Below are 14,040 nucleotides of genomic sequence, written 5' to 3'. Positions count from 1 at the left end.
TTCAAGATTCTTGCTAATGTTGGCACTAACCTCCTCAAACAACTCCAGGCTGTATGAGTTGTCATCATCTGCAAAGTAGACGATGCCCGGCTGGCTGTTGTTGTTTTTGAAGGTCTCCCTAAGCCAACGCAGGGCCAGGTTCCGCTGCATGGTCCCTCTGGGAATCCTGGGATCACGAGTGTCGCCTCGCATCTTAAAGTTCTTAGGCGTCTCCACATTGAGGTGCGTGTAGTTTAACCCCGTTTCTCGGAGGAGACTTGTAACTAGAGGCGTTCTCCTCTGTGAGTCTTCTATCACAATCCAGTGCAAGTTTGGGACATGGAGAAAAGTGTTTGCGATCCGGATCAGCTCTGCTTTCTGTACTGGTCGGCTGTATGTGGGAGTGATGATGTGAATTGTCGGCAACACATCTGACCAAGGTGGAGGCCGCGTGTACACGTACTCTGTCCTCACCACCTCCACAATGTCCTTATCTGAGGCACAGTATTCTTTGGAGTCCTGACCACCGGTCTCCCTCTTGCCCTCGGCACCATCATCTGTAGATGGGGGAATAAGAAAGCATGTAAGGTATTAGTGCAACCTTGAGCTGCTCTTTGTATATTTGCCTCAGGTGACTTAAACCCAATGGGGGTAAAGTATACCTGAGAGTCGGTGGTGGTGGACCGCAAGCCTCTCTGGAATGATAAAGATCTCTTTTACTAGGTGGTGACAGGCTGCAAGAAGCGAAAGCAGGCAGCGTCAGAGGACAGAACAGCTGACGGAGAAGGAGACAGTGCGAACAAGGGTGGGCATGCATGAGCTTGGCTCTCTCCAAAGCATTGCCAATGGGGTTTTATTCAAAGGTAAACATAAGTAAAAAGCCTAAATGCGCTGAAAATAAAAATGTTTTGGTCCAGACTCCACCACAGACTCCCTCCCCCATCTTGTGCATTGGCTGCTTTGTTTTTAAGCAGGCTGCAGACATTTCCATAAAAATAAACCCTTTAGGGATTCCCAATTATAAATAGCAGTGGTTCTTAAAGTTAGGGTGAGGACTACCCATCCATCCATATAAACACAGACACTCACACAGACACCTCTATGTTTATACGCCTTGGAATGTCTACTAAGGAAAGAAAAGATCTTAACATATAAAATTAGGCATCAAATGTTATGTTGTAGTATAAAGTTTGCTGAGGCTGCATCTTGGGGAATGCTGGCCCAGTGGTTAGAGCAATGCGCTTGTGCTCTGAGAAGGCTGCAAAAACCTTGATTATCATTATTATTATTGTGTCAGGGCTCCATGATTTAGGACTCTTCCAATTTTAAAATCTTTAAACAAGGACAAGCCAGTTGAAAAGCAGTCACTTCAAAATGGCATATGCCAGTTTTACCACAGGTCCTACATGACTGCTGAATATAATAATCTGTTTTGTTTTACACTATATTTCAACAGTTTTGAAAAAAATTCTATGTGTTAATTCTATCGTTCTTGCTCATCTATATGCATGTGCTGAAAAGATTGCGGTGAAAGGACCTTGTATTTAAACATCATTACATCACATTATGAATCTTTTTTATCTGAAATAATTTCTGAATCTTGTCTTTTTAAATCCTGCTTTTGGCTGGTCACACATACCGTACGTCATCACTTCACTCCTCTTATTAGCAAATCTGGGTAATAGCTTAACCTCTATATCCCTTGAGTCTATTTTCAAAGAGAAAAAAAAGCATATTTATGCTTTTTAACTTGTACAATACATTTGTTATAACTCTCAACTAATGCTGCAAACCTTTTTTGGCACTGCTTGCTTTGTGTATTGTGGAAACGAAGATCATTTTGGCTATCAACTGTTCACGCTTTTCTGTGTGGTGTTTGAGTTGTGATCAGTCGATATAAGGATGAAGAAGATTATTTTGTAGATGAAGATAAATTTTTTAGATGCCCTCATATTAAGATTTGCATTTCTGCTGTTTTGTTTCGGTCTCAGACTTCAGCAACAAATGTGTTATCGTTTCTGTAAGGGGCAGATCCCTCTGTTAGGGAATTTGTGGGATTAGAAATTTACCAGAGAGTAAAAACGTTGATGTAAAGTGGAAGATATAAAATTCTTTACCCTACATGTTTTTTTTACTAATGCTGTAATTAATTGATTGATTGATTAATCCATTGACTGTCTTTATTGATCTCACAGTGGAGTAATTTACTTTTTACATCAGCTCAAATAGTCAAAGGAGAAGAATGTAGGAAGAAAAAAGTCACCTCGATATATACAGTCTATACAGTGCGTCCACATATGACAGCTGTTTTTTTTCCCACGTCATTGTACATATTATTTTATTACTTCTCTGATAAAGAGGGTGAAGCTCATCTTGAGAGGAAAATATATCAATTTGGGTTTACTTCTGTGGAAGATAGTGAAGTACAGGGTATCATTATAAAATTATCAACATTGTTTTCCACTTTGTGCCATGATCAAAGGACGTTACTGTCACTGCTCAAGAATCAGAATTTTTCTGCAGCACAGAGATTAACACAAACTGCTGATAGCCAGATGTTCAACAGAGGCTGCCAAGGAGCACTCTGCCAAAAAAAGGAAGAAAAAAAATCAGCAGCTTTTCTTTTCAGGAGTACAAGATATAAACCCTGCAGGAAGAGCTTCATCAGATGGTATTGACACAAAGCAATCTTTTTTATTAATTTTCCTGTTGTTTGTGTAGCCATTGTAATATTTTGGTGGTTAATAAACCCAACTTTTCCTAGTTTTCGAAGAACACTAAGATAGTTTTTCCAGGTAAAAAAATATTTTAATGCTTGAATTATTGTAATCGGATATAAAGTTAAGCTGTTGCAGAAAAATATGCTTAGATAACCTGCAAAAACAAAGGACTTCAGATAATATGTGCTTTGTCTTCTGAACAAGCTGCATTTTGGATCATTTGAGTGAATGTGGCTTGTTTGTTAATCCCTCGTCGACACCACGAGTGGAAAGCAAACAGCTTCATTGATTCAGGTTGATCTAATTTGGATGTTTACTCTGCAGCGCAGTTGACATTTCACAGAGTCCGTTTGTGATCTCTGAAGATGATCAGGAGACTCAGTAGGTGTTAATGACTCAGGCGGGAGTGCTAACATGAAACCAGACGTAGACGCAGGCTGTTTTGTGAGGCAGAACGAGAAGACTCATGTGGGTGATCGGATTGTAGGAGGACATTGTTTTATAAGCTCCTGCAGTGGGCAGCTTTTTTATTAATAGAAAAATAAAGCACATGAATTGCAGCAACACCATCAACTTTCATATCAATGCATTTTTTGCACCATGTTTTTTTTTCTCCTACACTGTTTACATTTAATCACTGCTGCAATTTATGGAATGGAAATCTTAATTTACTGTCTAGAAAGATGTACTAAATGAAATTTCGTTTTGTATACACTTTGTGTATATAAAAGTGACAATAAAAGTTGTCTAAGTCAGCTCCATTCAGCAGACTGGACAATATGGTTTAGGTTTACACAGCTAACTTTTAAGCCTTCATTGCACACATAAAAAAATCCACATTAATGCAACTTAGAGTCACTATGAAAGTGGTATTTAGTTTTACTGAAGCTTGTGGTCATAGCTTCTAAGTGCCTCTACAAAGACAGCCCCTTTGTCTAAAAAACTGAAGTACAGTGTTAGGTTCAAGGACCCACTTCAATTGTGATATTGCCTGTGAAGTGCAGTGTTTGGCGTACCCTTTCGGATAGCGAGGAGTGGAGCTATAGCACTTTGGTGCCAAACAGTGATGAGTAGAGTCCAGGGTAACACGATCAACACGATGGCAAGAATATCTCTTCTCTTCGACATCTCAAGGATTGGTTGTTTGGCTCTGGATTACCTGAAGAAAAACAGAGATATAAAAAGAAATTTAATGCACATCGTGATGGAAAACATTTAAAGAAAAATCATGAGAAGATCTGAAAAAACAAACATGTTAACAGAAAGGGATGTACAGTATGATGCTTTAGAAAAAAAGTATCCAACCCCTTTATAACTTTCAAGTGTTTGTAACATTAGAAAGACTTTTTGATCATCACATAAATCTTAATCTGATAAACCCCAAACTTAATCTTGCTTAAGGTAAAAAACTAGTCACAGATTCTCCCTCAGGGTTTTCAGAGAGGTAACACTATTCATTTTTTTCCTCAGATTCATAAAGCATTTTTTATAAATCCTGCTGCTCATCAAGACATGTCATGGGACATGGGCCTTTGCTCTCCTTTAATCCAGTTTGGGTGTTGGTACTCTCTCATTGGAGTCCAACCTTTCTTTTTTTTGTGGAATAACAATGGCCTCTACTGTATATATACCGTTCATAGTGAAACACCATCAGTCATAGCAATTGGACATTAACAATGAACCTGAAATGTTTCTTCCTTTTAAAGGGGAGTTTTTCTGTCTTTCTGACTTGCATGATATGGAACCCCAGTTTGAGAGATTGTGCAAAGGCAATAACTCGATGCAAGCAACTCATCTGTTGCTACATGCTTGTCCAGGACCACTGGATGTTGTAAGTGTTGGGATCTGGAGGTCTGTCCACCTTTCTCCAGCAGAGGGCGCCCTGGGTCTCCTGGAGCTGAAGGCTGACGACCACACCTGCGGCTCATTGGCTCATCAGGAGACCAGTATTTAAGCAGCGGCAGGACAACACTCCAGTGCCAGAGTGTTAAGCCAGTTATGGTTAGCAAGCCTGAGCCAACCAGCCTGTCTGATTCTCTGACTCCCCTGAAAACCAGAATCTGAATCTAACAATTTTTTGTCCTCTCTGCTTCTAAGGAAGAAACCTGACTAAACCCTGGAGCTCTGGAAGAGTTTCTCAGCTGAAACCTGCCTGCCTGCTTTCAGAAGGTCTGCTGAGCTCAAACTATCAGAACCTGACTGTCCACTCTCAAGAAGAGAACTGGAAGAAACTCTGAACCTAAACAATGACAAGTCTGACGTCGAGCCCTGCCGTTGCCTAGCCCTCTGCTGACCATCTGCCTCTGGACCCTCCTGGTTCCCTCCTTCCGCTGCTTAGCCTGAACCACATCACAGGTACAGACCTGCACAACTCCTCTGACAAGATCATCTGCATCCTGGCTAACCTAACTATCCCTCTCTGCAGAGAACCCTGTGTGACCAGTCCCGGATCTGTTTCCCCAGCTTCAAGTTTATTAACTTTGTGTTTTTTCAATAAACAGTCAAACTTTTCATCTGACTCCGTTTGTGTCCTGCATGTGGGTTAGGAACCTTAATCCCATCATGACAGTAAGTAGCTGACATTATACAGTCTTCTTTGTTTAGCTATGATTCAAAAGCCTTAGAAATAGCTTTTTTAAACCCTTTCTAGACTAACAGATTCATTTTCTTTAATTTCTTTAGAGTTCTGAATAGTAATACTTCTTTATACCTTTTTAGATACTTTAGTCTACTTTATGTCATGAATATGATTTTATGAACATCTAATTTTCATAGTTCTGGTAGTAATCACTTCTGGATATGGCTATGACTAAACCAAACAAACTGTGATGACTATATATAAATACTTAATGAATCCTATTTTCTTCTACTACTTGGAAATAGTAAGGGCATTATTTACCAAGAGGCATTTACTTTCTGTCACTAAATATATTTAGAAAATGGCAACAATGACTTTTAAATGGAGCATGAGTGCTGCAAAAAGGGTCAAGTGGTTTGACTACAGATGATTGCTAGTATTTGGTACAATCCTCAAAATAAATGTCAAAACCAGTTAAAGAGTTCTGGGATCCAGTTCTCACTCAAGGCCATAAGCCCAATGGTATCATTTGGGCTGATGTGCTGAATGAATGCCCAGAGCCGAAATTATCTACAGGCCAAATGGCATGAAGCAATGTCCCCAGACCATGGATTGACTCTGGCAAATTAACTCATCTTCCACCTGAGTCCAGAATAATTTCCCCTTAGAAGAAAAAAATCTGTTTGTAAGAGGCAAGGTTTAAACAATCGTAGAATAAGAGCTGATTATAAACCGTAGAGAAAAATTTGTTTCATGCTAAAGTAGATACACTAGATGACTAAATGTAATCATCATCGCTTAAAGGGATAGTTTGGGACAAATTAAGTGAGGCTCTTGCTGCAGTAAGACCTTCTTGGCATAACAGAAATCCTGATAAGTTCATCCCAATGGCTAAAGCTAACAGCGAGTCTGGAAAGGACTAGGACCAATTATTTTCTCAGCCATATTGTGTAAGAACTATTCGCATCACAAATCAACATACAACCTGAACATTATATTGTCAAGAAATGGAGGTAGGAGGTTTGTCTGTCTGTAAAATTAAAGTTGTGTTAAAAGCAAGAAGGTTGCAGTGGATAGGGTGAAGCTATGTTATTCATTTTTAAACTGTCTTACTTTTCTAATTTTCTGATGTTTTTTGATTGACTGCTCACAGAGGGTGAGATTAGGATCCCATCTATCCTTAGCATTAAAGACCAACACTGGCTCTCTACACCTTATAGACATACAGTATGAATGCACCCCTCTCCATCACAGTAGCTCCATCCTCCAGTTCACCGATGGTACAGCTAAGATGGGGCTGGTCTAAGGGCAATGGTGCTCAAACTCAAATCCTACAGGCCCCTATCCTACACATTTTCGATGTATCTCTGCTCTACAGCTAAATCAAATGGCTAAATTAGCTCACCAGCGGTAGTCAAAGTCTGGCAATGAGCTCATATTGGAGTCAGGTGTGTGGAGACAGAATCATGTCTAAAAGTTGCAGAACATCAGGGAACACATGGATTTGATTTTTAGAAAACAGGTGGAGTGCGTCTCAATAAACAGAGGGTACCATTCTATTGGTTTCTCATGAAAGACCCGACCTTGACTGCAAACTCCACAGAGCTCTTCTGGAAGACATGGCAAAGCTTGCTCTTCCTGAGACTACTCGGGGGGGGGAATCTGTCAACAGAACAGTTGCTGTGCTTCTATCGGTGTTCAGTAGAGTCAATGTTGAGCTGTGGGATCACCATTTTTTTTTTAGCTACATGACCACAGAAAGGAAGGCACTTCAGAGAGTTATCATTATTGCCCAGAAACTGATGGGCTCTCCCTTCCATCTACACAGGGCATATATATATATAACTCCCACTGCCCCATAAAATCAGTTGCAACTCTTCTCCCCCGGACACCATCTCTGTAGACTACTATCCTCAAGAAGGTTTTATTTGGCAATAAAGGCAAGGACAAACAGTATTAGGAATCCAAGAGCTACCATTGGTCTGACAACAACAGGAGGACATAAGAATTAACACAAAAAAATGAAATAATAAATTTCATGCAACAATTTTGTAAATGGCATCTAATGATCCTGATTTTCTGTATAGTAAGGGCAACACGGAAAACGGCAAGCATTTTATTTATTTTTTTTTTACATATATATTACATGCGTATATACACTGTTTAAAGAAATAAAGGGAACATTAAAACAACCCAGTATAACTTCAATTAAACTTCTGTGAAATCAAACCAATTTGAATGCTGGTGGTGCTTTCACAGTCATGGTAGCTTGAGACTAACTCTACAACCTACACAAGTAATTCAGGCAGTGCAGCTCATCCAGGATGGGAAATCAATGCAAGCTGTGACAAGAAGGTTTACTGTGTATTTCAGCTTAGAGTCCAGGAGGCCGTACCAGGAGACAGGCCAGTACACCAGGAAACATGGAGGAGGCTGTAGGAGCGTAACAACCCAGCAGCAGGACCGCTACCTCCACCTTTGTGCAAGGAAGAAAAGGAGGGGCACTACCAGAGCCCTGCAAAATGACCTCCAGCAGGCAACAAATGTGTATGCGTCTGCACAAACAGTTAGAAACGGTCTCTCTGAGGATGATATGAGGGCCCAAAATCCACAGATGATGGTTGTGCTCACAGCTCAACACTGTGCAGGACACTTGGCATTTGCCAGAGATCACCAGGATTGGCAAATTTGCTACTGAATCTTTACAGATGAAAGCAGGTTCACACTGAGCACATGTGGGAGACGTGACAGAGTCTGGAGACACTATGGAGAGCGATCTGCTGCCTTCAACATCCTTCAGCATGACCAGTTTGGCAGTGGGTCAGTGATGGTGTGGGCTGGTATTTCTTTGGAGGGTCACACAGCCCTTGATATGCTCACCAGAGGTAGCATGACAGCCATTAGGTACTGAGATGAGATCCTGACCCTTTGTGAGACCATATGCTGGTGCGGTTGGCTCTGGGTTCCTTCAAATGCTGGACAACGCTAGACCTCATGTGGCTGGAATGTGTTAGCAGTTCCTGCAAGATGAAAGCATTGAAGCTATAGACCGGCCCGCCCGTTCCCCAGACCCTGAAACCTGAGCTGAATCTTGGTCACGATCCATCCATCACTTTGCACCACAGACTTTCCAGGAGTTGGGGGATGCTTTTGTCCAAGTCTGGGAGGAGATCCCTTAGGAGATCATCCACCACATCATCAGGGGCATGCCCAGGTTGTGTGTTCAGTTGTGGGGAGGTTACAAGGGCAGTTGGAGGACACAGACAATACTGAGCCCAATTTTGGCCAGTTTTAAGGACATTAAAGGAATAGTACACCCAAAACATGATTAGCCTTCATTTTCTACTCACCTCCATGCTGAACAACACTCTGGAGTACTTTTTTGATATCTCAAATGCATCTGGAGATCTGGGAGGCTTCTTGCTGTCTGCTGACATTCAAATAATGGAGGTCCATGGCGCCCGAGACAGAAAGGTCCATAAAAGTCCACAAAAACGTGTCAATATTCCTCCATACTGCTCGTCCAATGTAATCCAAGTGTCCTGAGTGGGTAGCATCCAGAATTTACTCGAAACGAAGTAATTTAGAATGTTTTTAGAGCATAAACAGTAGTGTATAGGATTTCCTAATAGCGCCCCCATGCGCGCTCACGATTCTACGGAAGCCGGCAGACCAAACCGGAAGGAAGTGCGCATTCAGCGTCTGGTCTGCCGATAATGCAAGCGTAGAAGAAGAAATGTGCTGTTTACCTGTGCAAAGAAAGAAACAACGAAAGAAAAATGTCTGAGGACTTCAGTGTTGAGGAAGAGCATGAGTTCTTTGCCGAGCTGAATGCGCTGGTTTGGTCTGCCGGCTTCAGTAGAATCGTGAGCGCGCATGGGGGCGCTATTAGGAAATCCTATACACTACTGTTTAGGCTCTAAAACGTTCTAAATGACTTCGTTTCGAGTAAATTCTGGATGCTACCCACTCAGGACACTTGGATTACATTGGACGAGCAGTATGGAGGAATATTGACAAGTTTTTGTGGACTTTTGTGGACCTTTCTGTCTCGGGCGCCATAGACCTCCATTATTTGAATGTCAGCAGACAGCAAGAAGTCTCCCAGATCTCCAGATGCATTTGAGATATCAAAAAAGTACTCCAGAGTGTTGTTCAGCATGGAGGTGAGTAGAAAATGAAGGCTAATCATGTTTTGGGTGTACTATTCCTTTAAGTCAGAGTTGAATGAGCCCATAGTCATTTTTTTCACTTGAATTGTGTGGGACTCCAAATCCAGGTCTCCATTGGTTAATACATTTTATTTCAATTGATGATTTCTGTATTCAGTGAGAATATTTCATTCATTCAGATTTAGGGTGTGCTACTGTATTTAAGTGTCCTCTTTATTTTTTTGAGCAGTTTATGTATACATACATATATATCTTATTTTGTTCTATTTTATTTAATCAATACTCATAGTCTTCACGCTAAAGCAGAGCTGCTATTTTTTTAAAATTTGTCAGATATTGGCGATAAATGGATTCTGATTCTGTTTGCAACTCTGACTAAAATTGCTTTCATCCATTGCCAGTCTGCAATTCATAAAGGAAGTTCTTTGTTTCGATACTTTCCCCATGTCAAATTCCAACCCATGTATTCTTTGACTTTTGTAAGTATACTTGTTATGCTAACATTATAAAAGTTTAAAGATCTGCATACAATAAACCACAATAACATTTATTTCAAGTCTTGAAGTAGTTGGAAGGACACCTGGCACTGCGAACACATCCATCTCCTCCAGGAAGAACATCAGAAAGTGAAAACAAAAAAGGCATCGAATTGATTGAGATAAAGCAGATTGATAATAGCAGAACCAAAGGATTCTATAGAATACATATGAAAGATGATTTAACTCTATTTAACGTGAATGAAATGAAGAGTTTTAAACAAGAGTGTTCTTAGGTTTCACTGCAGATGCATGGTCCAAGAACATTTTCGGAAATAACAAAAGGGGTTTTGCCATTGCTGAACAAAACAAATTATTCAAATTTTTCCTAACAAGTTTCCACTCTTGCATACACTTTATTGCCCTTTTTAGGCCATTTCCTCATTTGTTATGAATTTTGAAGTCTACAAAATTCTTTCAAAAATAATTTGATGTTACTGCCGATATGGAGCAAAAATATAAACTTTTGTTGGGACAGATTTTGTTTGTTGACAGATTATCATATGGTAAATTTCTCCTAAAATTAAAAAAGACAACAACAAAGAAATATACAAAATAACAATATAAGTTAGCTCTCAAGACTAAACAAACTTTGTGAGAATTTTAAAATCTGTTGACTAAATTCACGTAACGTCTCACCACTGTTACAATTACACTGTCTCTTAAAATAAAAACGATCCATGCCCTTTGCAATTTGTCACCTTTTAACATCATAATCAAAAAGATATTTAAGGGCTTTAGTCTGATAGGCCAAACCATTAACCCTTAATATTGTATAAAGATAAAGCAGAAGAAAACTGCTCTTTCATTTCTTCACTTCACTTCTTATATAACGGCTTTGGATAATACTTTGTAAAGTATTGGTAATATTTCTACCATCTGTGTCATCTGTGTTTAGATGCATCCATTTTGCTGTTCACTCTGACCACCTTCCTGGTCTGTGAAGGAAAGCTTTGCCACAGCATGATGCTGCCACCACCAGATGTCACTGTGGGTTTCAGCTTTAACGTTTGCCTTGTAGCAAACTACCATATAAACATACCTTTCTCATGTTTTTATATATAAAGATATATTGTTGCGCTGAGATGTGTGGTGTGGAAGGAAAAATTCAGCAAAGTTGGTTGGAGCAAAAAACAAAAGGTGATTTATTAGGTCTATTTCATCAGAGTATAGTTATATTTAGATCAAAATGGCAGCTTTCCCATCAGACCCCTTACTACGGCCAGCAGTCCACCTATATACTGTTATATCCCCGCCTTCTCAATTTAACCTTTCAGCCAATCAAAGTTCAGCCATCATAACTCCCTCTATAAGAGAGCTGGGTTTGAGGCGTGCCTCCTCCTTAGCAAGGTTCCAAGATGGCTTCTAAAAGGAAACACCCAAAAAGGTAACAAACGATTAAAAAACAAAAGGATCATATACACACATACATTCTAGAACCCGAACATTACAGAAAATCTTATTGCTTCTTAACATATATATCTGTATGTGATTTCATTTTATTCTTTTTTTTATCTTAAATTATAGATATTTGCGTACATTTAGAGAAAAAAAGAAACAAACGTATTCACTTTAAGACTATTAAACAACTTTAGTTGGTCCATTATGCAAAATCACCAAAAATACACTAATGTTTATGGATGAAATATGACAGCATACAAAATTTTTTCAAGAAGCAGCAAGGCTCTATATGTGGATTTCAACAACTTACCCACAGTCAGAACTGGATCACTGCAGTACTGTTGATGCGTGGCTGAGAAGGACACACTCCATGCCCAATGGGCTACCTAACAGTGAGTGCCTCCATGGCCCTTCACCATTGCCTAATTCTCTTCTTCTGATTGCTTGGACAGACAGGCCACCCAAAGCCCTGTAAAGGAAATAAATAGATAAATACATTTTGTTAGTATCACCCAAAATAACACCAACATTAGATTTTTTCGTCCAGCAAAATATTGAAATTCTGAAAAAGAAAAATTTGCGAACTCTGGGCGAAACAAAAACAGATGAGAGTAAAAACTACCATAAAGCTAAGCATGTGCAATTATTTTAAAATGAGAAGTGGCATAAAACAGAATAACCTATTCTTTGCATTGTACCACGATCCCAACAGCATGAAAGGGATAATACAGGACACAAACATATACAGTTGATTTAATTCATCTCAATCTGAATTGCACAAAGACTGAATTTCTTTTCTTTTTTATACTTCATTAAAAATAAAATACAACAAGAAGGTTAGTCACAACCCATCAGCCTGCCAGCAGTCTGCATTTGGCAATGTTATAAAAATAAACTCAAATCATGTCTTATTCAAAAACATCAGAGGCAATGTTGCTTCTGTGCAGCGCTGCGTGTGTCCTGCATCAGCACCTTACGCGTTATTTTATGACTGCTTACTGTATTTTTAGTATTCTCTCTGTGATTTAAACTAATATAAAATGCTAATCTGTGATGCTGTGTGTAGAGGAACTGGAGCAGTCCTGAACATTTAACTAATGCTCATTAAGCTGTAACATGAGTCAGAAATATAGCGTAGCATGATTGTGCCAAATGCCACTTAATCAAGTCGGCTTTAAAATGATAAACATGTGACACTGGCTTAATGGGTTTGGACACTTTTTTCTCTGCTTAAAAGAGAACAGTATGTAGAACTTCATGTAAAATGTACAACAGGAACATCTTTTCAATTGATGCCAGATAATTAGATAGCTACAATTAATATGATTTCTTCAAAAAAAAAAAAAAAAAAAAAAAAAACATCTGAGGTTGTTCTACGTAACTATTAAGAAAAGGCAGTTTCCAAAGCTCTATGTTAAAACTGGCCAAAGAGTTTTGCAAAATTTTTTTTTATAATTATTTTTTTCCAGTAATGATTATCTGTCTGCTAAAGAAAGATGAGATTCTATACACTTTAACATACTGAATCAGCTGCTGACAAATGTTCAATCAGCGTATTATCTCCTTTGGCTAAGCTGCTTCTTTTCACACATTTTAATAGACTTTATTAAAGAAATACCAGCTATTACTGGGGTTTTTAACATAGATCATTCTTTGTGGGCACTTATGAAATAGAGAGAGAATTTTTTGAAGCATCTCTATCTCTCTTTCTGACCCATATTGATAGCTATTGCATTGGAACAACCAGTTATAACTTTGTACATAGAAAAACTCTGCAGACAGAGAGAAATTTAATGTGGCACTTTACGTCGTGCTTTTATTATTCATTACTCATTTTACAAGGCCAAAGTATGACAGCATAGCTCTGCTGTCTGCCCCCGATGGCTGAAGCAGTGGGCGGTACTGCTCTGTCTTCGGCTGCATTTGTCGCTAAATTTATGGCATTATGGATTCGCCCTGGTGTATTTATATTCTAAGCAGCAGTGCTTTTGTGATAGATGTGTTAAAAATACACAAAGGGAGTCCAGCAGCTTTACTTTGCTACGCCAGCAAACACAGCCAATCCTTCAGACAAGGGGATTTCTTAAACCAGGCACCTGGGAATATATGCTGGTTGGACAAAAGTTGGGTCATTTTAACCAAACATTGTGACCCAGTTAATTTTGCCCCACAAGAGATTTAAAGAACCCTCATTGTTTTTGCAGAGCAAAATTTCTTAACTATAAAACAATCATTCTTTTAAAAAGCAAATTAAAAATGATGGTTACACATTCCCACTTTGGCCCAAACATACTTTGATTATTAATTCATTATAGACAGGTTATTGTGCTTTATTTATTTCGGTTCCATATCTTCTAGGAAGAATGTTACCCAATTTGCTGCTGCTGATTTGAAGAGATTTAACTAAAGATGCACTTTGAAGAACAAAATCTATAATTTATAAAGGTTTGTTTGTAGTATGGATTTTTCTATACAGATTAATTTGTTTGTATGGAATCAAATAATAAAAGACAAATTCTTTCCTTTTACCTCAAGGTATTCTTTTCTACACCACCTTTGATGTCCTTAAGGTTAGACATTTAGCCATTTCAGCCCTTTTTCACGAAAATAAAGGTATATCAATTTATTTCAAACCATTCTATTTATTTTTTATC

General features: G+C 39.0%; 1 protein-coding gene across 3 annotated transcripts in view; it reads right to left on the bottom strand.

Annotated features, from left to right (window-relative positions):
* b3gat1a (beta-1,3-glucuronyltransferase 1 (glucuronosyltransferase P) a) overlaps window positions 1-14,040 on the bottom strand; it is a 138,481-nt gene that overhangs the window by 13,006 nt on the left and 111,435 nt on the right. For 2 of the 3 annotated variants that reach the window (XM_038267963.1, XM_038267961.1), the window contains exons 2-5: window positions 11,697-11,855; window positions 3,716-3,858; window positions 642-713; window positions 31-536 (exon numbers count right to left, since the gene is read on the bottom strand). In XM_038267963.1, the coding sequence (XP_038123891.1) occupies window positions 31-536; window positions 642-713; window positions 3,716-3,827 (690 nt within the window). In that variant the 5' untranslated portion in view covers window positions 3,828-3,858; window positions 11,697-11,855. The remainder of the gene's footprint in view (window positions 1-30; window positions 537-641; window positions 714-3,715; window positions 3,859-11,696; window positions 11,856-14,040) is intronic. The other variant, XM_038267962.1, reaches the window with a different exon arrangement.

The sequence above is a fragment of the Cyprinodon tularosa genome, unplaced genomic scaffold, assembly GCF_016077235.1.
Source record: "Cyprinodon tularosa strain WSP-4 unplaced genomic scaffold, ASM1607723v1 ctg69, whole genome shotgun sequence".
Taxonomy (NCBI): Eukaryota; Metazoa; Chordata; class Actinopteri; order Cyprinodontiformes; family Cyprinodontidae; genus Cyprinodon; species Cyprinodon tularosa.
The sequence above is the reverse complement of the archived record's forward strand: the minus strand, read 5'-3'. Positions and strand labels throughout refer to the sequence as shown.